The sequence below is a fragment of the Berghia stephanieae genome, chromosome 6 (assembly GCF_034508935.2).
Source record: "Berghia stephanieae isolate SIO BIC M18660-M18661 chromosome 6, UCSD_Bste_1.3, whole genome shotgun sequence".
NCBI lineage: Eukaryota > Metazoa > Mollusca > Gastropoda > Nudibranchia > Aeolidiidae > Berghia > Berghia stephanieae.
Genome location: NC_088365.1, coordinates 58,890,078 through 58,915,644, shown reverse-complemented (window position 1 = coordinate 58,915,644; position 25,567 = coordinate 58,890,078). Strand labels below are relative to the sequence as shown.

General features: G+C 36.1%; 1 protein-coding gene across 5 annotated transcripts in view; it reads left to right on the top strand.

Annotated features, from left to right (window-relative positions):
* The first annotated feature begins 1,267 nt into the window (after positions 1 to 1,267).
* LOC144975340 (peregrin-like) overlaps positions 1,268 to 25,567 on the top strand; it is a 31,381-nt gene continuing 7,081 nt past the window's right edge. For 2 of the 5 annotated variants that reach the window (XM_078919324.1, XM_078919326.1), the window contains exons 1-14: positions 1,268 to 1,380; positions 3,024 to 3,792; positions 4,289 to 5,148; positions 5,900 to 6,053; positions 6,517 to 6,648; positions 7,609 to 7,737; positions 8,434 to 8,622; positions 9,613 to 9,724; positions 10,073 to 10,177; positions 10,570 to 10,824; positions 11,493 to 11,783; positions 12,330 to 13,160; positions 18,098 to 18,214; positions 25,232 to 25,338. In XM_078919324.1, coding sequence (XP_078775450.1) covers positions 3,109 to 3,792; positions 4,289 to 5,148; positions 5,900 to 6,053; positions 6,517 to 6,648; positions 7,609 to 7,737; positions 8,434 to 8,622; positions 9,613 to 9,724; positions 10,073 to 10,177; positions 10,570 to 10,824; positions 11,493 to 11,783; positions 12,330 to 13,160; positions 18,098 to 18,214; positions 25,232 to 25,338 — 3,966 coding nt within the window. In that variant the 5' untranslated portion in view covers positions 1,268 to 1,380; positions 3,024 to 3,108. The remainder of the gene's footprint in view (positions 1,381 to 3,023; positions 3,793 to 4,288; positions 5,149 to 5,899; positions 6,054 to 6,516; positions 6,649 to 7,608; positions 7,738 to 8,433; positions 8,623 to 9,612; positions 9,725 to 10,072; positions 10,178 to 10,569; positions 10,825 to 11,492; positions 11,784 to 12,329; positions 13,161 to 18,097; positions 18,215 to 25,231; positions 25,339 to 25,567) is intronic. The other 3 variants (XM_078919325.1, XM_078919328.1, XM_078919327.1) reach the window with 2 other exon arrangements.

Here is a 25,567-nt window from a genome sequence, read left to right as displayed (position 1 = left end):
TCCGCCATTGTTCCGATAGTTTAGAGCCAGTTACTAAGTTACCATGCGTCATTATGAGGGAAGTGACGTTACGACTGTTGAAGCGCATTTCTTTTACAAGAGGACATAACTATTGTGAGACATAGCCACCTGACACCGCACGTTGTGTTAACTCTAACCTAAGGACGCTGCAGCTATGGATTTGATTGGATTCGACACGCAAACGGTACAAGCACCCATGCACAAATACAAAATCAACACCTATGGAAAAAAAATACAAAACAAATTTAACTTAGAAGATAAGTACTGAGAAAGAAAGAAGAGAGAGAGAGAGAGAGAGAGAGAGAGAGAGAGAGAGAGAGAGAGAGAGAGAGAGAGAGAGAGAGAGAGAGAGAGAGAGATATATTTAACTTGAGATTTTATATAGCGCAATATCCACTAAACGTGCTCAAAGCGCTTTGCAAAGGGTCCCTGACGAACAGCAACACGTACCATGTAGATTGAGACGTGACCTCTGTTAGGCGATATTACAAATGTTTTCCGACAGAGGCAATGCTGTTGACGGCCAGTTACTTATTTTACACCTGAGTACGATGAGATAATGTGAGTAAAGAGCCTTTTCCAAAGACTCAACTGGCTAGGCTCGAACCCATGACCTTCCGATCCGAAAGTGAGTGTCATACCACAAGACCAAATAGCCGGAGAGAGAGAGAGAGAGAGAGAGAGAGAGAGAGAGAGAGAGAGAGAGAGAGACAGGTAGATAGATAGATAGATAGATAGAGAGAGAGAGAGAGAGAGAGAGAGAGAGAGAGAGAGAGAGAGAGAGAGAGAGAGAGAGAGAGAGAGAGAGACAGGTAGATAGATAGAAAAAAAAAAAGAGAGAGAGAGAGAGAGAGAGAGAGAGAGAGAGAGAGAGAGAGAGAGAGAGAGAGAGAGAGAGAGAGAGAGAGAGAGAGAGAGATTTTTTTTATTGCAATGTGTATTATTATATTACAACATTATGGATTTATTTGTTAAGAAAAAAAGCTCCTAGTCCTAGTCATGTTCTTGTCACATAAACGTTCCCGTTGACGGTGCTTTCCTCAATAAAACAATAAAACATTGTCTACTCTGCAATGATGCAAACGTGATAAGAATGTGAGATATAGGTAACACGCTAGGACTGGTAACACGACATCTTTCTACTTTCTACTTTCTACATAAACTATGAAATTCGACCGTCTGCTTCACTGCTTGCTGTTAAAACCGAAAGTCCCGTAAAACCTTACTCAGGAAATGACGTATCGATGAGCATGCGCATGCACCATCTTCATAGACGCCATCAAAACACTCTTTGTGATAATCAAATCTGTTTGTGTTTTTTCATGAAGGATAAATCGTTTACTTGATCACCGTTTAGAAGTAAGCATGCTTATTTTGTATGCTCATTTTATGGTCTTTATGTTATACGTTCTAGTCGCATGATTTAGTTCTGAAAGCAGGTGCTGTGTTTGGTTTCTAACTTGGTCAAAATCAAAAGTAAACTGCAGTTTGTTGTGTTGGTGGGGGAGCGGTTGTACTGTATAGTTGTTCAAACTGCATCATACTTCCTCTTTCAAACGTGCATGGCCCATTTATTGATTTTCTTCAGTCGTGTCAATTAAAATTAGTTAAGCAAAGCATGTTTGTCGTGTGATAGCAAATAGTTTCAACTGTAATTTAGTTACAAACAAATGTATTCTTTCGAATAGGCTTAGTTATGCAGGACGCCATTTTGCATGCTAATGAGATCGCCACTTCCTGTACCGGCATTTAATTCCAAAAATAGTTTTGCACATAAACATTAGCACATGATGCTAATGCTTTCGGCTGCTTTTAACTACAATTCAATTCCATTGTCATTATCATCACTCACCGCATTAACTTGAACAGAAGCAATGATTTTGCTGTCTCAACATCAGCTGTTTGTCATCGTCTCACTCAGATTGGGGTGTCGGTTGTGGTTGCCACCGACACTGTCACTGTCAGTCACTGACCTGTCACTTCTGTTACTTTACTGACTGACTGATACTGATACTGACACAAACACCAACTCCAACCAGATCTACGGTCTCATACCCATATCCTCCAAATTTTAATGCTTTAAGCAATTCCCGATCTTTTTAAAAGTCATTCCTGACCCTAAGCCTCCCCGATTTTGGTGCTGATCTGCTAACGACCACCACAGCCACCACCACCCATCATTATGTCATTCATTCCATTCATGTTTCATTTCATAATTCCAATTCATGATTCATCATATACAAATAACCAACACATTTCAATACCACAACCTCATCGCATTACCTCTGGTAATGGTATTCCCATCGGTCTTCTTTTTCTTATGTTTGATTAGGTTAGGTCTAGGTGCCTGACTGTAACGGTTCATGATTCATGTCATAGCCATGGCATGGTAGTAGTAGTAGTAGTAGTCGTAGTGTTGTTATATGGACATCTATTAGTCTATAATCTGCCACTGTCACTCACTACTACTACTACTACTACTACTACTACTACTACTACTACTACTACTACTACTACTACTACTACTACTACTATCACTCAACAAATTATCGTTTTGTATTGTTGTGTACTAACCTGCTAGCTCCCATTTCAATTTATTCTTAGTCTTAGGCTATTAGACACTGAGATGCTTTTCTAAAAAATGTGTCTTAATAAGCATTACAGAAACAGCCCTTCAGAATTTTCCCTTATTTCTTTTGTTAATGTTCTGAAAAGTTGGCAGAAACTGAACACTACCATTTTTGCTATCAGTCAGTATCTGTGAAAATACATTCAGTGTTTACTGCTTATACTTAGACTGGATGATTTGATTGTACAAGTATAATTGAAGTCTTTTATGTCTTTTTTTTTGTAACCTAACATTGTTCTAAAAAGTTAGTTGTAAGAAAAGGTTGATCCACCGTTTTGATCACAAATCAAATGTTTTTTCTGTTAAATGAACTCTTGTCTTTTCTGATTGTGTGATCAATATTTTAATTTTCTTTCTCTCTTGTCCTTTTCAGGGGTGTAAGAATGACCATGGTGACTTGCTCCTCAAATCATAAGCATTAGCTACTCGAGGGATAAAGCCACTGAAAAGGTTTCAAAATGGTGCTAGACTTTGATGTAAAAACGTTCATTCAAAATCTTCGTGCGACTAAGCCACCCTATGAATGCCCTGTTAAAACATGTCGCAAGGTTTACAAGAGCTTCAGCGGAATCCAGTTTCACATGCTCAACCACAATCACGACTGTCCTGATTCCCCAACTGCAGGTGCAGCTGCCAGTCCTTCGGGAGGTGGTAGGAAACCTGGAAAAAGGAAGAGTAAAAATTGGAATCCGAGACAAGCGCGTCGTTCTCCAACTCCTCCAGAGTTCATTAGATCTCCTCAGAGAGAAACACTGAGCTATGCAGAATCTCAGCGATCTGTGGAAATTGACTTGGATGGATGTATAAAAAGGATTGATATCTATCAGCCACTTCAAATTATATCCCAGGATGAAATTGAAAATCATGATAACACTGAAAAGGAGGAAAGTCTTGATAAAAGTCCAACTGGGAGACCGGTTAGAAGTCTTGACAACAAGGGTCGAAAGGATCCCCCGGTTGTTGGCATCGGGAGTCTTCCTCCTGATATTAACCCCAACAAACTTCCTGAGGCCAGGGTTAAAGTTTTGACGGACTATGTGAAGCCAGAGAAGATGACCTCAAGACCATCTGCTTATTATCGGTATATTGAAAAGACTTTTGATGAATTGGATGAAGAAGTGGAATATGATATGGATGAAGAGGTGAGATTTCATTTTTTTATTTTAAGTTTTGTGGTTTGAAATTATCCCATAAATCTCAATGTGTTGCTGTAACTGCAGTTTTAGTATTGTTGTATGCCTGTGCAGAGTTCTTATCATTCAATTCCATTAAATTTTTTATTGGGACTGTTTTTCAACTTCAGATCGTGTAGAGAGAGGTATGATAAAGAGACCTAGCACATTTCCATATTTATCAGAAAATCCATAAATTTTATCATCAGCTGGATTCAGTCCAGACCTCCCCCCCTCACCCTGACTTTCTGGTTGTCATTGAAGTGAGCTGGGAGTTTTTGGCTGGGTGAAACACCATAGGCCTTATCATAATTGTTTGGACTTTTATAAAATTAAATTTTAGAAAAGATAAGTTGTGTTCTGATTTTGAGAATAATAGAAAATTCATGTCTATAGTATGATCATGAAATAATTATCTTGAATTTTCAAAAAGATTCAAACAATTTTTTTCCCCTTTTTTATGTAGGATCATTCTTGGCTAGAGCTGGTTAATGATCGACGCACAAGTGAAGGGGTTGCTGCTGTTGCACAAGACACTTTTGAAATCATCTTAGACCGCTTTGAAAAAGAGGCATTCTTTCAGGGTCAGAACATGACCAAAGATCAAGGACATTCCATGGATGATGATGCTGTCTGTAGCATTTGTATGGATGGGGAATGTCAGAACAGCAATATGATTCTTTTCTGTGACATGTGCAACCTAGCTGTTCATCAGGAGTGCTACGGGGTACCTTATATACCGGAGGGTCAGTGGCTGTGTCGCCGTTGTCTCCAATCTCCTTCTCGAGCTGTTGACTGTTGTTTGTGTCCCAATAAGGGTGGTGCTTTCAAACAAACAGACGATGGTCGTTGGGCCCATGTTGTGTGTGCATTGTGGATTCCAGAGGTCGGTTTTGCCAATACTGTTTTTCTAGAGCCCATTGACTGTCTGCAGAGGATTCCTCCAGCCAGGAGAAAGTTAACGTGTTACATCTGCAAACAAAGAGGTGCTGGTGCTTGCATTCAGTGTCATAAAACAAACTGTTACACTGCCTTTCACGTGACCTGTGCCCAGCAGGCCGGATTATTTATGCGTATTGAGGCTGTGAAGGAACCAGGGCCCAATGGTATATCCATGGGCGTAAGAAAAACAGCATTCTGTGATGTTCATGCAGAACCAAGTGCGGATAATTCTATGTTCCCCGATGAAGATGGCAAAAAGACATCTGGGTCGAAAGAAGAGGCCAGGGAACAAGCTAGACTGAAGATGAGGAAGGCAAGAAAGATACTTGCTCAGAAAAGAAATGCCATCCCAAATGTTTCTATTCCAATTATACCTGAACAAAGGTTAGTGTTAACGCATCAAATTTCACTGTTATATCTTATCAGAATCTGTTGTCAAACCCTGTTTTCTTTTTTTTTTCTTTTCCTTTTTGTTATGTTTACATATTGAAAGTAATCAGTAATAATCACAGTTTTTAAAAGTAGCAAACTAGACAATTGGTTGGTTTTGATTTTGAAATGTTAGCAACTTTGCATTATAAATGGGATAATATTTTCCAGAATGAGGGTGGCATTGCACTGGGTGATATTCTCTCATCTTGCTTTTTCAGTAATATATAAAGTCATTATCAGTTATTTAAGCAGACCTATTTACTTGAAGTAAAAAATATTCATAATTTTCAGCAAATGATACAAGTTACAAGTCGCTATATAATGAATTTTTTCATCAAAATGTTTTAATTTAAAACACAAGTGCTCAGACACCAAACTTTCCTTTTCAACGTGGTTTATTGACTCAAAGGTGCTTTATTTATTTGATTTGTAGTTAAAGACAGCACTTTGCAGCCTCCAATTTTTGTAGTTTAATGATAATTTTTCCAAGAAGTAGGTAGATCTGTTTAATAAATACACGTTACAATTCAATCTTTTATTAAGAAGTTTGAATTTCCTTGCAAATTATTTCTCATCCCAGATTTTATTTGGTTATAACTGTAATCAAACTGTATTCACCATGGGAACTGTTACAGTTACTGTGATGAGTGATGTAAATCTGTGAGGTGAAAATATTTTTTTAATCAATTTTTTTCTTTTACAGAGTCACTAAAATTTCTGCAATGATTACTATACCAAGGAAGGATGAATTTATGCGGGCATTAATGAGTTATTGGACCTTGAAGCGGCAGTCAAGATTTGGTGTTCCCTTGCTTAGAAGATTGCAGTCGAATCATATGAGCAGGAGTCGTGATAGTGTAAGTTCGTGTGATTTCATGCTTTATCCATTTTGTTATATTTTACCCCTGATGTTTTGATGTTTTATACATCAGATTCATTGTGGTGAAAATTTCCTATCATTTCAGCTTCAAGCCATTATTGCAACTATTACGTATCAAAAACTATTGTTTTAATTGATAATTTCTTTCTAGATAAGCTGAGAGTGATGGGGGCAGTAAGTCGATTTGTAGATTTCCCTTGACAATATGTCAGATTTGTTTGATAGACCTGCATGCAGCTTCTGAAAACAATTATTTATCTCTTTTAATTATTTATTTATTTATTTTTTACTACAGAAACCAGGATAAATTCCTGTCACTTCATTTTGATAACTGTACATTGAAAATAAAAGGATATCTTTTTTATTCCTTTATGCACCCATCTTGAGTTAAAGTTTAAAATTCTAATTTTTCATTTTCTTCTTTCCCTTCTCCATATCAGTTACGGAATGACAAACAAACTCAAGAAATTCGAGAGAAGCTGAAATACTGGCAAAGGTTACGCCAAGATCTGGAGAAAGCTAGGTTATTGGTAGAGTTGATACGCAAAAGAGAGAAACTAAAGAGAGAACTGGTAAGTGCTTTCTACAATTGCCAATTTTGTGGTTGGATGATTCATTTTATTCTTGAATTATTTAAGGAAGATTGATGTTTATGAGTCTTTTGAGATATGCAGATTTGATGTTTAAGCAGTACAGAAATTATACCAAATCAAGATTTTTTCTTCTTGATATATCGTGAGTTGAGAGTTCGTCTCAATATTTTTTCTTCTTGATATATCATGAGTTGAGAGTTCGTCTCATTGTAATTTGTCTAGCTCAAGAGTTTTAGCCATTGTAAATTGTTAGCCTTCTTTAAGACATAATATCTAAGACAACACCAAGGAACATAAACATTGAGATGAAGTGAGTTGCGCCAATGGTTTTATTAAAGGTTTTTTTTTTTTTAAACACAACACTTTTTTAAAACATCCTTCTGTTCACTTTTATTATTTATTCCACTGCCACCTTTTTCAACGTAATTTTTAGGAACAAGCAAGGTTGTAGATATTGGTTGAAGAAGTCAGTGTTAACATGCCTTCTTGTTTTGTTTTCCAATGTTTATTTCCTTTGTTCAGTCTGTGTAACCAAATACACAAAGGCAACAAATTAAATATAATCATAATAATAATGATGAGGTACATTTAGTACAGCGCTTTAAATGCAATTGCATATTGCAATTTTATATTTTACAACTCTTACCCCAGACAACTGCTACACTTAAAGCAGTGGTACTAATTTCATACCCAATAATGGGATCTGCTATTATAAAACCAGACAGCATTGTCAGTCTCTTTTTTTTTAAAATGTAAATGTCTGTGATATCAATTAAGATAATTTCATCCCCCCCCCCCCTTCCATTTGTATTTTTTTCGAATAAATCTTGTTTTTTAAGGGTTTTACGGCACTTGCAACACATTTAGGTCATATCAGCGCCAGTTGAATAAATCTATATTCATTCTTTCAATTCTTGATTTTAAACTTGCTTTTCCTAGATAAGAGTGTATGAGATGTCCCTCGAGTACAAGCTCCAGCCTTTTATCACGCTTTTAAGATCTACATTGAGTCATCTGCAGGAAAAAGACACAGAAGAAATATTTGCTCATCCTGTGTCAGAGGAAGAGGTATGAAACTGAAGTGCCATTGACATTTACCTTGTTTTGTAGTTTGTTTGTTTTTTTCCTCATGTTTTTTTTTTTTCTTTCTTTCTTTTTGAATTTTTATATTTTTGTCCCAGAGGGGAACTTATTCTTATCTCTCACCAAAAAGCAATTTATGCCATGACCCATAAAGCTAGAGTTGATCGCTGTTCCTATATGGCTAAATGGATGCCCTCTATATTTTTACTTTTTACCTGTCTAAGGCGAATACTTATTATTTCTACCATAAAACACAGCTTAGTTCTCTATTATTATTATTATTATTATTATTATTATTATTATTATTATTATTATTATTATTATTATTATTATTATTATTATTATTATCATAGTCGTCGTCATCATCATCATCATCATCATCATCTTCTTCTTCTTCTTCTTCTTCTTCTTCTTCTTCTTCTTCTTCTTCTTCTTCTTCTTCTTCTTCTTCTTCTTCTTCTTCTTCTTCTTCTTCTTACTACTACTGTTATTTATCTTTGTTGGGCATTTTATCTTCATTATTCAAATAGGAAATAGGACATGAATGAAACAATGGCATGGCATAGTGTATCTGACAAACAAAGTGATATTCAAATCTATGTAATTACCTTACTATGTATTTTTTAAAAATCTGATTTTAAAAGAAATAGTGACAACTTAATCTTCTTTGGTTCATATCAGGCACCTGACTACAAAGACGTTATCAAGCATCCCATGTGCTTCTCTGTAATGAGACAGAAAATTGATACTCATCGATATAAGACCATCGAGGCATTTGAATCAGATTTCAAACTCATCATTCATAACTGCTGTGCATACAATGCCAAGGACACTGTGTTTTACAAAGAAGCTGTGTTGCTCAAAGAAGAGGTATATTTATAATTTGTCCTATGATCAATTGTACATGCTGCATTTTACACTGACGAGACTCTTTTAAGTTGAATTTGTTTTTTAAAAAGATTGTTGTATGGATGAGTTGCGATAAATCTTGAATTTTTGGAACATAGTTCTATTATATTCTATATGTTCAAAATTACAACCAAAAAAGAAAACGAACAATTCCTGAACTTTGTCACTGAACTGATAGGTGACAGTGGTAGAACTTTTGGACCAAATTGCTGGGTAGGGCACAACATTTACATAACTCAGATGTAAATTAAAAGAGCTATAGACAGTGATAAACCCCGTGTGGTGTCCGGGGTCCCTCAACTGAGAGGGCCAAGAATAGCCCAACGCCAAGCCAGCGTGTCGTAAAAGGCGACTAATGGTGTGTGATTCCCCCATCTTTGAGTCACCTGGTCCTCCAGGTTGGGGGTTGGCAAAGGGTTAACACCCCTTTCCGTTAAACTCAAACCGTTACAGAAACACAGACAGACAAACCAAATCCTTTTTTTAGGACAACAGACAAAGCCGAAAGGACTCTGCTGACCCGATGACGTCTTCGCCAAACAAGCAGCTTCAAAGAGAAGTGGTAAGACCTGGAATGAGATAAAAAAGTTGGCTCAGGATAGAGAAGGATGGAAACTGTTTGTCTGTGGCCTATACCCTGACCCAGGGTGAAAAAGGCAATGATGATGATGATAGACAGTGATAAACTGTAATAATGGCTGGTACCAAAAAAAAACCCAAAACAGCTTTTAAAGGGCCATATAACATAATAACAACATGTCATATATGAAATGGTCTTTTGGTTCCTTGTTCCTTGATGTCAGCAGAAAAATGCAATATTTCTGTACAGTATCTTTGCATGTATTTGTTATTTTTAATGCTACCCCAGAATGTTCTCGAAGGTTCTAAATTATTCTCTTACATTCACCCTTGGTCATCAACTTTCTTTTTTTTTTAATCTACACTATTTAGGGTTTGGATATTATAAAGGATGCCAAGAAGATTGTGGAGAAGATCGGTTATGACCCTAAGACAGGACTTCATGGTGATCCTGATGTCATTAAGGCTGAAAAATCTGAAGAAGGTAAATATCTGTTCCTAAATATTATTATTACGCCATCATCCTGTGCATAGAATTTTTGTATGGTTTGAATATTATTTTTTAAAATTTTTTGATGTTTTATATTTTAAACATCTGTGCTCTGTCAATCATTGAAAAAAATTAACTCCTTCCTTTCACTTTCTTTGCATTTGGATTTAGGATTTGCTTATGTTGCTTGTCAATAACAATAGTTGCAACGTTCCTTAATTAAAAAAAAAAATTATAAAATATAAGGGATCAACTTATAAATTAATTTTAATTTGAATGAATTTATTAAGGTCTGAATTCCGTATTCTAATTTTGATTATGTTGGCTTTCATGTTAATCCAGCTGAAGAAAAGAAGGCCAAGAAGCAGGGTATGAAATCAACCTATGAGGAACAACTTAAGGATCTCTTGAACAAGATGGAAAATGCGACTAAGACGATGAAAGGCGGTAAGCAAATTATTTTTAAAGCTCTAATTAAAAGCAGGAAATATAATAATGTCTTTCCATCTCCAGTTTAAGATGTCTTGACATTTGAACAGAAATCCTGAACATAGCCAGCGTAACTAGATTACATTAAAAAAAAAAGATGTGATTTTATATTACAATTAAATTTAGTTCTATTATTTACTAACTTGTATCGTTTCGTCACCATTGAGGAGTAATTAGGGTTGCGATTCTGCTGTCCCTGATTTCAATTGGAAAATATTAGCGGATCTGCCATTTTTAACATATTGAAAAGATGGAAGTGCATAATAAAAATGCAATTGTTACATATTTCATTTTAAAGATATTCGATCTAATTTTTTAACTTTCCCCCCCCCCCCCCCCTGTTTTCACAGCCAAAAAAGTGAAATTTTTGAAAAAGATGCGGAGTGAAATTGCTGTTGTTCGTCGCAAGCTTGCCCTGGATAAGAAGAAGACAGTTGTGAAAGGGAAAGCTGGAAAACCTGGGAAACCTGTTAAAGCTAAAGCAAGTCCCGCTAAAGGGAGGAAAAAAGCAAAAGTTGAAGAAAAACCAGTCAAGGAGGAGGAAGAGGATGATGAAGATGAGAAGCCAGATCTCTCTGAGAAAGAGGAGGAGAAACTTAAAGAAGGTGAGATTGTCTTTTAGAGTCTTGAGACTCGTGGAGCACAATTTTTTTTTTTCTGGATTCGTTATTGTGAATTGGGCATTAGCAGTCGTTTGATACCTGTCAGGACACGGGCCTGTTGCAAGTCTCTGTGCTCAGAAGGTCTAATATACTTAACCGCCCACATTCGTTGCTGTATTGCCAGAGAGACCGATATTTATTGTAGTTTGGTGTTTGTCTTCTAACAGGGAAATTTTCACAATCAAGAAGATTGCTTTTGTCAATTACTTCTATTGAAAAGTTGTTAATCTGGTCAAGCAGACCTACCACTTAAACAGTTTGAATTGGTATTTATAGATTTTTCAGGGGTCAAACTTGACGACCAAAGATGGATTTTTTTCATCTACATTTGGATTTTCAATGAATGAAGCATTTGGAGAATAAGGGATAAATTTTTATTTCTTCTTCTCAGAAATGGATATATGTTTAAGTGTAAGGATTCTAACTACTTTTCATTGATGACTTTTAAAAATCAAGAGTTAAAATCCTGGTCATTGGGTATATTCAGATTTTTTTTTTTTGGTTTCAAATTCGGTTTTTCAAAAGAAGAAAATTTTTAAAAGGATTTTTTGTATCATGTTGGTCAAGTGAACTAATTGAAGTCTGATTTTGATATTATTTTCCATGTCCAGCTGTGTCTGATGAGGATATGGATGATGACCCCTCACCGCCCCAGTTGTCTCCAGCTCCTGCACCTCCAACAACTCCAACCAGTAATAATAAATCATCTCCTCGTGGAAATGGCAGTGCCAGCAAGCCTCAGAATACAACCCCACCCAGTTCCCCTTCTCCCACACCTGTCTCTGGTCAGAGAAGGCGGTCATCAATACGAGGGGGTCGGGGTAGAGGTAGGGGAAGAGGGGGTAGAGGAAGTAGATCATCGATTTCGCATGCAGACAAATCGGAGAGTCCTGTTGGTTCGGGTGAGTTGCTGTCTTTTCAGTCTTTGTTTCATTGGATTTCTTTTTTCTTTGAGACCAAATTCTGAAATCCGAAATTAAACTATAAAGTTGAAGATGGCAAAAGCAAAGACAAAAATAAAGTGAGACACTATTTTGCCATGATATTTCTGCTGTCATCTTATTGTTTGATAGTGATCATTTCAAAATTACTTACACATTGTTCCATTAACAGAAAACAAAATTCTGTTTTCTATCCTTAATTCTTGAAGGGCCAGTAAGTAATTTGGCAGGGGTGTGTTTACAGATATAATATTATAGTAACAGAGACTTGGTAGGATGGAATGTTTATCCAAATTGCCTTTTCATGGATTTTCACTGGGCAGCTCTGGATGTATGACAAGGGCTTCCGATTCTTCCCTTTGACTATTTTGATCTCTTCTTGTTACCCATCCTCAGGTCTCCTCCTGTACTACTGTCCTTCAAAGAAATTAATTGAAACTTGGGATTCAGTTGCTTGTTTTCATTTATTTATCTTTTTATCTATTTAAAAACATTTATTATTTTCAGCCAATAAAGCTTCAAAAGACCAAGAAAAATCCAGCCCCAGCTCTCCTGTACCAAGTCGGTCTGACTCTAAAGAAAGTACTGGTAGGGGCAGTACCAACAGTGGTCACACACCATCGCCTGCAGGTGTCAATCGTAGGACAGCTGTTTTGTTTAATAGTAAAAAGGCCAGAACAAGTACCCCTGTCCCCAGCACCCCTCCAACCTCGTCTGCCACACCGACAAACACTTCATCCAATGTATCATCGACATCTACAACAACAACAACAACAACTACTACTACTACAACACCGAAAAAACCTACTCCACGTGGTGGGGCCAAAACTAGACAGCAACTGGAGCAGATAGACCAGCAGGAACAGCTGTCCGTCAAAGTTCCAGATCCTGTAGTATCAGAGTCTTCAGAAACTGGATCTGGAGCTACATCAACAGCTGATGTACCGGTCAGTCCCCGAAACAGAGCAGCAGGACCCATCAGCCCCACGGGACGTAAGAGATCGGCCAGTACTGCTGGTAGTATTAGTAGCACTAGCCAGCAACAAAGCAGTACCGCGCCCACTAGCTCTGATACTGCTGCTAATAATACGGATGGTGCTCCAGCATCCAAAAAGGCCAATATCACAACGACGTCCGCAACAAATGAACTTCCTCCCGCCACTTCCTCCAGTGTTGGTGGTCCTGACATTTCCACGGATAGTTTTAAAGCCTACAGAGTGAAAGGACATATACGCAGCAGCTCTGAATCAGAGTCATCGGATGAATTGACCAGTGGGGATGAAGAATCTATGTCTGAGGACATATCAGAAAGTTCCAGTGAGCAGCTAAGTCCAGGAGGTGAGTAAGAAAGTGGGATTTTGTCAGCAAAAATTCTGTCTCGCTACTCATTGGGCTCTCATGATGTTGAACTATAATCTCTTTTTGTTTCTGTTATGTTGAAACATTGCTATGATTATGTTAAGCTATTTATTGCTTTTGCGCTGTTTTACCTTTATCTAAAGGCCCTCAATGCAAGATATATTAATTACGTCATTTGTCTTCTATTTCCCCTTTAGTTTTTTAAAAACTACTTTTGCTGGTTGCTTTTGCCCTCTGGAAGGGTTGCTTTTATGTTGCATGAATATATTTTATTTTCCACCAAAAAAAAAAAATGTAAAAGACATAAAGAAAGGGAAAAAGCTTATTTATTGTCTGAAAGGTGAGAATGAGGTGTCTTTTCTAATTATAGTCTCTTTGAAGAGTTTAGTTTCCTCTCCTTATTGATTTCTTTTTATCTGCTACTCTTCTAAGTTTCTTATCTTTCTGTCCTTTTCTTTGCTTTATTTCGTATTCACTTCACGCTGATAATGATCAAGCAAAGCTGTTTGTATCTTTGAATTTTATTATGTTCAATCATCATGGTTATTTATTTATTTGTTATTATTATTATTTTTTTTTTTTTGGTCAATATTATTTTAATGTTGCATGTTTAATACCTATAGTTGTGACACACATAATATTGTTTAACTTAGGGGCGATATCTTTCAATATTATCTACAGACTTAGGCTTTAGGCTATTCTTAATCGAAAAATTAAATTCATTCATATGGATAGGCCCTATTATAATGAACAAGTAACAAGCAAATGAATTTATGATTTCATAATGTTGAAAAAATAGGGTTCTCATACTCGCACAAGAAATGATTAGTAGAGATATTGCCATATAAAGGGAAAGTAAAGTAAAAGAAACCCAAAAATACTACAGAATTAAAAGAAGTGTTTACTAGGATCAAACCTGATACCTTCTTTTCTTAAATAAGTGCGGCTATGTGGTCTAGTGGTATGTCACTCGCATTCGGATCGGAAGGTCCTGGGTTCGAGCCTCGCTCGGCGCATAGTTGAGTTCTTGGAAAAGACTCTTTACTCACATTTTTTCATTGTACTCTGGTGTAAAATGAGTACCTGGCCATTAACAGCGTTGTCTGTCCGAAAGATTGTAATAATGCCTAATAGGCGTCGTGTCTCGTTATACATGTTAAGTGTTGCTTTTGGCTGGGGACCCCTTGTAAAGTGCTTTGAGAACATTTAGTGGATATTTCGCTCATTGAAAAAAATTTTTTTGGGATTATCACAGGAACGCTTTTCAAATTTCATTCTACAGTCGTGCCAGCTGTCTTAAATTGATTTCATTTATAATATACATAAGGGGATACAACAGGCAGTTTGTTATTGTTACCAAATTCCAGTAGATTTATCCAAATTTAAATTGTATATACACTCTTTCTCATGACAGGAAATAACTGATTAATTTTTCTGCAGTAATTACTTTTGATTTTTTAAAAAATTTCTTCCAATTCACTGAAATAGCAGACATCAAGACACCCACGGCTGTATTAAGATTTCCAGTCATTTTAACATTCAATTTTGCTCAAACTATTGCCGATGAAACCTTGTTTAGTCTTGCTTTTGCCATCAGGCGATTCATACCCATTGCTGTTATTATGCAGTGCCGATGGTTTTCCTAGGGTCCACGATTTTGGAGTCAGGGGAGGAATTAGTTTCTACCTTTTTAAAAACTACTTTTTTCTCTCAAAATCAAGTGCACTAGCAGTGAGAGACTCGATATGTAGTGTTTCAAATAGGTGGACTCTCCGGAAGTTGGCTAGAGTAACAATGATAGTTTTATCATCTCAATTACTCTTTAAAGTGCGGGTTGGTACAGTAAAAATGGGGATTAAAGGCAATCATTTGAAAAATTTCCCTCCTTTTTCATATTTGTCACCATCGGCAATGATTATGCTGCCTATGGTTTGATGAGTGCAGATATTCTAGGCGCAAATGTCTGTTTGAAAATTGGCAGAAATAGACCCAATTCTTGCTGGCAAATTAAGACAAATCTTGGTTTACTGTGATATGGTTTATATCCTCTCCCCAGCGTTAATGTGCTATTACAGGGTGTCCAGGGAAGTTGGAAAGTTGGAAATTGGTCGGAAATTTCATACTTGGTCGGAAATGTTGGAAATAATGAGATTGAGGGTGAAATTTCCTGTAAAATGAGAAAAACGAGGAATTTCTTGCTTAAAATGAGATATCAAAAATGAATGAAGGACAACTGCTGTGCACAAAATTTTATTATTTTACTACTACAACTGCCACCACATCATCATCCTTGGCACCACCACTCACAAATGCAACCACCACCACATCATCATCCCCATCACCACCACTACCACATCCCATACCATCACTACAACTACCACGTCATCATACCCACCACCACAACTACTCCAACCACCACCACATCACCATGCCTACCACCAATGCCACCACTGCTAGAACAACCACCACATCACTATCCCTATCACTACCACTATTACTACAACCACTATACCATCATCATTCCTACCACCACCACCACTTCACTACTACAACTACCATCACATCATCATCCCTACCAACAATTCATAAGAGTATTTTTAAAAAGTGAAAATGGGGGTGGGTGGTGGCTCTTAACATTGTATAAATATAATCACATGGTACCATTCTCTAAGTAGATAAGATTTTATATGTTGCTTTCAGTTTTTAAACTTTTGAAATTTCTCCGAATGTTGTCAAAAAATTTATAGATTATAGTCGCATGGATGAGTCATGATCTGTGCGCTGAGAAATTTCCTCCTTTTTGTGACCAGTCATTTTCACCTCTGCTCTTACTCTAAAATATGGATTGTATCGAGGTGGTAAAACCTATTTTAAGTAGGATTGTCTTTATAAGCGTATAGAACACTGGGTATGGCAAGAATTGATAAAATACTTGGTAGGAAATTTCACTTCTAGGTAGGAAATTTTAAGGTTGGATTTCCCTGGACACCCTGTATTAGTATTATAGGTATAAAAGGAAAGTGGAATATATAAATTTTATTAAATTTTAGTTTTAGTTTTCGAGCTGTGCCAATTCTTTCTAATGAAAGTATTTTAATATTCCTCAAGTTTATAATTCAGACATAAAGTTAAACTTTAAAAGAGTCTTGCTCAATCTGACACAACATCATTGAGGGACTCGTCACATTTTTTTTTATTTCACACTCAAAAATGGGCTTGTATGTATTTTCCTTACCTTATCATTTCTAAGGCACTTTTGGATATAGAGATAAACCATTGAAATAAGGGTGTTGATCATATCTTTCAGAGTTGATTCAGATTTTCTTTCTTTCTTTTTTTTTTTTTTCTGATTTATTATTTATTCTCCATAAATTTACACATTTTTGTTTGAGTTGCTTTTTGTATGTGTCAGGTCTGCTTCTGAAAAAAAAAGTTTAAAAAATAAAAAAGTAAATAATCATGATGATAAACGCTGTGAATGAGGGAATCTTTCACTTTTTATTATTATTATTATTATTATTATTATTATTATTATTATTATTGTTTAAACTTTTAATTTTTTATATTTTTTTTATGTCTTGACCTGAATTATATTCCCTCTCATTAGTTTATTTTGAATGTATCCTCTGTTTTTCTGTTCAATATACATTTTGAGTTCATTGAATAGTAGTAGTAATTGTTAGGTTGATGTTACAACCTTCTGATTTATCATATCATATTGATTGTTGATTCTTTATTTTCATTGGTTTTGTTTTATCATAGCCTTAAGTCATTATTGTTTGTGGCTGTCCTTTGTGATAATAATAAATACAACTATCTAAATAGTTAAAGCAAAACGAATCTTCCGGTTTAAAAAAAAAAAAGGATTTTATTTTTGATAACTTGGTGGATCTTTCCTTTTATGTTATCTCCTGACCATTTCTGTTTTATTCTTGTCAACACTTGTTCTGTGCTACTCGTAGTTAAACAAGCTTTTACTTTTATGTTTCTTAGGGCTTGTACTAGTGTCTTGTCATTACAGGTTCTAATTTGATTTCAATCATGTCTCATGTATCTTGGAATTGCTGGCTTTTTGTGTCTGTATCAACCATGAGTTAATTTTGCTTGCCATGTAGCCATGTAGCATCATAATATGATAATGAGCTATCCATATTGATCAACCTTGACATGAATTAATTTTTAACTAGATTAATTTATGACTGTTTTTATTAATTAAATAGATTCCATCATTGATTGCTCACATTATTTTCATTTCTCCTCTATGCCATATTATTTATCATATCATCTTGGTAATCCGCTATTATCATCATTATTATTTATATTATTATTATTATTATTATATTATTATATATTATTATTATTATTATTATTATTATTATTATTATTATTATTATTATTATTATTATTATTATCATATATTATATATGTTTTATTATATTATTATTATTCATCATTATCAAACTGCTTGCCACATTTGCTTTCTGCCATTACACCACCACCACTTCCACTGCCATCGCCCTCCACCACCGCCGCCACCACCTACCTTCCCCCCACAAACGACCCAAATCCCCTCTACCCTAATGGACGTACGTCATCAATGGAATTGGTCCGCTCGCTCAATGATTGGATGTGTCCGCCTTAACTGTGGATCTTCTAAACAATATCCACACCCATCATCAACGGCTTTACCAAATCTGGATTTATGTTCTTGATCATTCATGCTTGGGTTTGATGTCAACAATTATTGCTCTTGTCATCATCATCATCATCTACCTATAACATCACACTCCGCCAATACTTTGGATACATCCATCTACGGGAATTATTGTGAACAACAACAAAAAATGACCAAAAAAAAAAAAAAATCAACAACAAACAAACACAAACCACTTTATTTATTTACCATGGATCTTCAGCTGCTGCAGAGAAGGAGAGAACTCGCCGTAACAGCACCTGCCTACGGGAGGGTCCAGAGGGTTCCGATCTGGCAGAGAGCACCGAGTTGTCACCTGCTACATCGCCCATTTCTTCAGGTAGACAGAAAATCACGAAATCATATCATATTCCTGCCAACTTCAATAACTTTGTAACTTGAAGAAGAAATGGAACAAATGTATTTGGTTGATATTTTTTTCAGTTTCCAATCCTTTAAAATTGAACTTACTTGAATTTCGTCCTCCTTTTGGTTAAAATTTTTAAAGGTGTTGCAATCATTGCTATTTTCAGCACATCAACCTGTCCCTATTTTTTTGCTACATTCGATTTTTCTTCTTCTTCTCTAAAGTGCTTTCAAATGCTGAATCAAAATAATTTTTTTTGAAGCACAATAATGCTCTCTGAAAAATTGATGTTGGCAGGTCTGATTATTAGCCCATTCATCTTTTTATTTTTAAAAATTTTGCTTTTTGTTCCAATTCGCCAATTCATATATTTCGTGTTTGCTTTTGCTATCCACTTTTTTTTTTTTTTTTTTTAAATCCTTGCATTAAACTCTAACTGTATCTCCTTTCTTGATGATTAAATTCCTGGATTAAAAAAAAAAATTGGTTTAAACTCTAGATTTATCATCATCACAATCATCATTGTCATCATAAAATCATACATTTGACTGAGGAAATTGATTTTTAAAAATTCTGAGTCAAGATAGTATGTGACTGCCATTTCATCATCAGGATTCTTCTTATCACAATTCCTTTTTTTTTCCTTTTAAATACAGAAATGCTTTTTGGCTATAATTGAAATGCTTCTCTTTTTTCTCTCTTTAAACAAACCCCAAAAACTTCACTATATATGGACTTTGATATAGGTAAGATCAAAGCGGCAAATGATCATGGAATTTAATATCTTTTTTAAATTATGGTGTCGTCATAGACAAGTTGAATGCTTGACGAGATCTTTTACAGTTTTTTTTCTTTGTCAATCGTGGACGAGGTGGACACAACAGTTAGAGTTAGAGTATCCCCCGATAATAAGAATCTAATCTTATCATATCGGGCTCGGGGAAGAAACATTTTTGAAAGAGTTAATAAAGAAAAATAAAAAATAAGTAGAAACGTGATGTTATGTAAAGTGCTACATGGTGTCTAAATTTAGAAATTGAGTACATACAAGACCATTGCTTTGTCATCAGCATCACCCCCCCCCCCACCCTTTCTCCTCTAAAAGGAGAGAAAAAATACTAAACAAATGGAAAAAAAAACCAAACAACTCTATTCTTTTGTTTAAAATATTTTGAGCTCAGGCATATTTTGTTCTAGTATCAAGTTCGACATAAAGTCATTTTTTTTTTCTCTCACCTAAGATCAGAAGGTCACCGTGTGATGCAAAGATGTAATGATAGAATTTTTTTGGGATAAATTTTACCCATTCATCGTATAATGATAATGACAATGTCATACATATCTAATGATCTTGCATGCCTCTCTTGATAATGCGCTCGCATCTCACATTCCGCTCAATGCATTTTGATACTGATGCTTCTTTGCTACTTTCCTCTATTGCACGACTCCTCTTACTCTCTTGTCAAACTCTGACAAAACACTTCATTAAAAAAATATTTTTTTTTTGGTCAGAAGATTTTCCGTTCAAATTCAAAATCCATCGGTATTTTAAATGGCCTCCAGCTTGTCAAATTGCAGCAGCCTTGTTTGGTCTTGTTAGTATGACTTTCTCATTCGGATTGGTAGGTCTAGGGTTCGAGTCCTGCTCTGAGTTGCGCATAATTGAGTCCCGTTTCTCGCCATACTAAGGGTGTAAAATGAGTACCCGACTGTATGTACTGTAACAGTGCTGTCTCTGTTGGAAAATTTTAAAAAATTGTAATATTGCCTAATAAGCGTCACGTTAAGTGTTGTTGGCTAGCGACCCATTGTAAATGGCTTTGAGCGTGTTTATAGTGGATATTGCAGAATTTAAACGCTCAACTATTTTTTTTTTTTTTAGTCTCAAACACTTGAGAATCTTCTTTGAAATCTCATCCTTGAGACTTATTTGCAAGTCAGTGGAGGGTAATCGAGGGTAATTTAATTTTTTTTTGACCACCATAAAATTAAAAAACAAACAAAAAAACAACAATTTTTTTTTTTTTGCTAGAGTTAGGGCGGTACTAGAATTACAAATCCTACATATTATTCGTTTCTCTGGTGTTAAGAGTTAGAATGAGCCATACCCTCTTGATTCTTGTTGTCAAAATGTGTCAAGGAAATAATCAATAAGTCTAGTTTGAACCAGATGACGAAAATTTAAAGTCGAGATGGTCGTCATGCGGAGGAAATCTCAAGTTTTTGAATTTTTTTTTTTAATAAAGAAACTACTTACTGAAGACACTTGACATCTATCTGAAGTCATCTAGATTGGCATGGGTGCAAGCTTTGTGGCTAAACCCAGGATTCGGCATTTTTAAAATGGATTTTAATTATTTTCCGGCATCTAGTATAGATCACCCTTCATTCTGTTTTGACCCAGTAGGTTATATTATTTGAAAATACGTTTCAGAGTTTGTGATTTTGTTGGAAATTGATTTCAGGCTATTTTGGCCTTACCTACTTGCACACATGAATAGGCATTTCAGACTAAAATTCAAATTGCTCTATGCAGTTATCTAATTAAAAAAAATATATCAAACAGCGTGTTGATAGATTGTTAGGACAGGCAAAAAATTATTTTAAAATGTAAAAAAAAAAATTAAAAAGTTATGGCGTTTTGAAATCACGTAATGAAGTACATTTTTACACAATTAAAAATATCCCAGTTTGAAATCGCATTGTAAGAAACGCGAGCTTGTAAGAACTGAAGGAATCGTAATTTAAGCCCATAATGCAATTTTGAGCAATATTTTCCAGTATCGTTTTGAAGAAAAAAAAAAAGAATTGAGACTATTGGTCACCACTCAGCTATTCAATTTAATCTTACATTGTCAATGTGCAACTCAAAACATGCGGTTTAAAAGTGGCATGTACTGATAGTTATATTTTTGTTTTGAACATATCTAGTAAACATTCCAGTGTGTTACTCTTAGTAGGATCTTGTTCTTGTATCTGGATGAGGCTTATAGTTGATCTCAAACCAATTGCAATCTACGTCTGTTCCCTATTTGAACCAATTCCCCGTTGTCTTCATTGTTTCTTGGATGCTTTAATTGTAATTCTATAATTTTTTCGATTATCCCATTTTATTTCTTTTTTTTTTTACTCGCGTTGACGTGATCTAAACGTGTTGCAAGTGTCGTGAAACCCTTCAAAAGCAAAAAAACAAAAAAACAAAAACAAAAAACCCAAAATAAATAAACAAGACAAACCACTCTTTAAAACATTATCCTTGTTCTTGTTTTTTCAATTCACGACATGCTCCGCATTGTCTAATTATTTCTATTTGCAAATTGGCATAAAATTATCTGCCTTACTATTGACAAAACACGTTTTCTTTTTCATTTGGGCAGATTACTTTACTTTCAAATGTCGGTTGATTACAATAACCCTCAACTCGACAAAATTTTCAAACCTGAGACCTTCAGGGCCATCAGTGAAAGAAGTCTCATGTTTGAGATTGAGTCTTTTTGAATAGCGGGTCATTGTTGCTAACCGATATTTGGAATTTAATAAGTTTTCTGACCAAATTGGAGGGGGGAAAAGTGCTTTGCTAGAGGCCGGCAGTCACGAGGACGCTCTTAATCCTGGCTGCTTGCTATTCTGTCGTCTGCTACCAGCCATGCTCGCTTTGTTCAGCATTTTGTTGTCATAATATTATGCCGAATTCGTCATTGGAATGAGTCAAATTTGCTCTGTTTTAAATTTTTTAATTCATTCAATACTTCCTTGATGTGTATCACCACAATCTTTTCCACCCTCCCATTTTTTAAAGCATAGAATCATTTTTTGTCGCCCCCCCCCCCCCCTCTCTCTCTCTCTCCCCTCTCCACCCCTCTTCTCTTTATCTTCTTTATTATTTTCTTTTTCTTTCTGTCTTTACTTCTTACAATGTTCTATTATTTCATTGATTGTTCGAATTAGAGGACTTATCCATGACGAGTTTCATTCTCAACCATTTAAAATTTATTTGACCCTGGAAGTCGACGCTGTAGATAATTTCAGAGAACAAATTATTTTTTCCTAGTCTCCAATTTATTACGTAAGCTACCAAGGCTAGTGCCCTTGTTTCCTAATGTAACGTGGTTTGGTTCCTGTGGCGCACGCTAGAATAATAATAAAAGAAAGGTCATTTATTTATTATGCCTTCTTTGCAGTCTCGGGTTTAAGAGTTTTGTCAAGTTGGGAGCTATTTTGATTATTAGATATAATATAAATATAGAGAGTAAAAGTTATCCGGCTGAATAAAGCTTTTTGTCAGCTTATGACAATATGAGAAATGCGTTTGTCACCACTGTGAGCGGTATAAATATCCATGTTTTCGTCTAAACCAGTCGTCGATCACGTGATTTGTTGCTCTCCGACGATTGGATGTTTCTTAATGTATTTATGAAAGTTGTGTAAACATACCCACGGGCCAAATTGAACAAAATTGCCCGCCCATGTTGCTGTTGGAAATTTCGAAAACTGTGAAAACTTTTCATTGTGGAGATCAATTTGTGCACATTTTGCAATGGAAAAAAAATATAGATCGTCCCATTTTGTCCCTTACTCCTGTCCAATAGATGGAACGAAATTGACGTCACGAAGCTCTTTTTTTTAATTGTTTTTAAACAGCAATTTTGGTGATTGGTTCTCAATAAATGATATAAATGAGACTATGAACGTTCAAGGTTTCACATAGTTTTGTATGCCGGTACCTTATATACGACTGGCGGATGTTGTGAGTATTTTACTATCACGCTAACATCAATACAATGAACGTTGTAGTTAGGACAATTTGATTCAATAGTCTGATGTCACGCCGCCCGGCAACGGCGGCCATCGTGGTTCTAAACAAAGAAAATCATTACTTTTTATTCTTCATGCTGGCTAGAACTTTTCATATGCCTTGTGATCAGAATGTGTAAAAGTCAAAACATGATCAGATTTATGTGGTTTTTTTTTCCTCTGGATTCGCTTTTATGCTCGCCGGAGAAATATTTCATACGGGCGTCCGCCATTGTTCCGATAGTTTAGAGCCAGTGTTACTAAGTTACCATGCGTCATTAGGAAGGAAGTGACGTTACGACTGTTGAAAACTTTTCAAAGGGCTTAAATTTTTCGAAGTGAAAATAAAATAAAATTCGTGACTCCCACAGCTAATAATAAGCTGTGAGCATTGAGATACCTGTCATGGTCCCATTAACATCTCATGGTTGGTCCCCATGACTATTATTCAGTCCAAGGGACTGAGCGTAGCCTTCGTTAGATTATAAGTATAGCCTGTCACTTGTTGTCGTCATATATAGGCAAATGCGCCGTCTACTGAGTTGTCGTTTGTAGCGGTCAAGGAATCAATAATAGACCCCATTTCTATAGATAGTATGCGCTTGGCAAAGAAGCTCATAACATTGCTATCCGGAAGTATAACGGACCAACGCCAACACCCAAAACTATGAACGTTTATAGTCTGGTTAATACAGTTTAGTGAGAATTACTCATAAACGCGGATGGCAAAAAACAATAACAAAGACCTGAGTGACGTCAACTTCATACTATCTATAGCTATTGAATACAACTCACGATCTGCTGCTTTCTTTTGATGAACCCTACCTTTTATTTCTGACGTCATGTTTTTGGTCAGTGTTAAGCCGCAGCCATCGTTAATTACAGCCTTACACAACACAAGAACTCACTTGTATTTTGACGTCATTCTTAGGGTTGTGCAGCGCCCAGCGAGTTATCGTTAGTAGTGCTCCCATTAGTTGACCTATTGAATACAACTCACAGTTTACTTTTGTGGTCAAAGACTTGTCTTTTGACGTAATTTTTTGGTCAGTGTCGGGCGATAAGTCTACGATGGCTTCGGTCAGGCTATCTATGATTTTACGGTGACTACGGCGTGGCCATCGTTATGTTATAGCCTGACACTGAAATCCAAAAGGACTGGCAGCTTGACGTCATTATTGGGTTTTTGCTCCGCTTAGTGAGTCGTCGTTAGTAGAGCTCATGGAAACAAGTTATTTCATTGGTTGAACTATTGAATACAACTCACGATTTGTTTTCTTTTGTGGCAAAAGACTGGCATTTTGACGTCATCTTTTGGTCAGTATCAGGTCATAACTCGAAGGCCACGCTACGGACTGAGGCGTGTAGTGTAGCAAACATACTCCCCCTACAATGTTAGCATAGCTTGGCATACCACTTGGCTTCGCTTACCCCCCCCCCCCCCCCCCTATCTTCACCAAACTGGCTACTCCTTCATAATGATTTGGTGCTTTCGTAGTTCTCATTCTCCCTTTTCCACCGACTCTACCAATTTGTTTGATTGCATAATTTGTTTTTGAAGCTATCAAATACTGAATATTATGGGTATTTGTTATCCACTACTCTGGTTTTTGTTAGCTCTTCTCACCCAACAGGAAAGGAACGGAGTGTTATTTTGCTGTCTCTTCTTATCTCCTTCCCCGCTTTTACACGGCCTTAATTTTGATAGGAAATTTCATTCTTGTGGTTGCTTTTTAATTATTTTTGGGGGGATTAAAAAAAAATATTTTTAATTTATTTATTATTATTTTTTTAAAAATTATATTTAAGTGAGTGGCTCAAGCGCTGTCTGTTGTAACAATTTTTACCTTTACCTGACCTGTTTTACAACAGTTCCATCTTGAAATCCTGTTCTCCATGGGTATCATCATGATGTGACAGCATTGTCTTAAACATTGAACTCATTATTGTCTTTTTTCGTGTACGCCATGCTACCAACGCCGTCTCCAACCATCATTGCCATTGAAATTGTCGCCACCATCGTCTCCACTCTCTCTCTCTCTCTCTCTCTCTCTCTTTCTCTCTCTCTCTGTGCCTCTCTCTCTCTATATATATATATATATCTCTCTCTCTTTCTTTCTTTCTCTTTCTTTCTCTCTTGTCTTCTGAGAGCACCCAATGTGTACTCACTCCAGTTTTCCCTTTGTGTCTTCTTAGGTCGCGCTCGGCGAAGTCCGAGTATTGACTCTGAAGACCTGGTCACGCTGGAGCCCCTCGATCTGGTGTGGGCCAAGTGTCGGGGTTACCCCTGGTATCCTGCACTGGTGAGTAATATCGTTTGGATGTGTGTGGATTTTTGTATAATATGAGTGTATGTGTGTGTGTGTGTGAGAGAGAGAGAGAGAGAGAAAAAAGAAAAAAAAAAAAAAAAAAAAAGAGAGAAGAGAAGAGAGGAGAGAGGAGAGAGAGAGAGAGAGAGAGAGAGAGAGAGAGAGAGAGAGAGAGAGAGAGAATATGTCATACATCTGGTCTGCCACATCCTCTCTTTCCCCT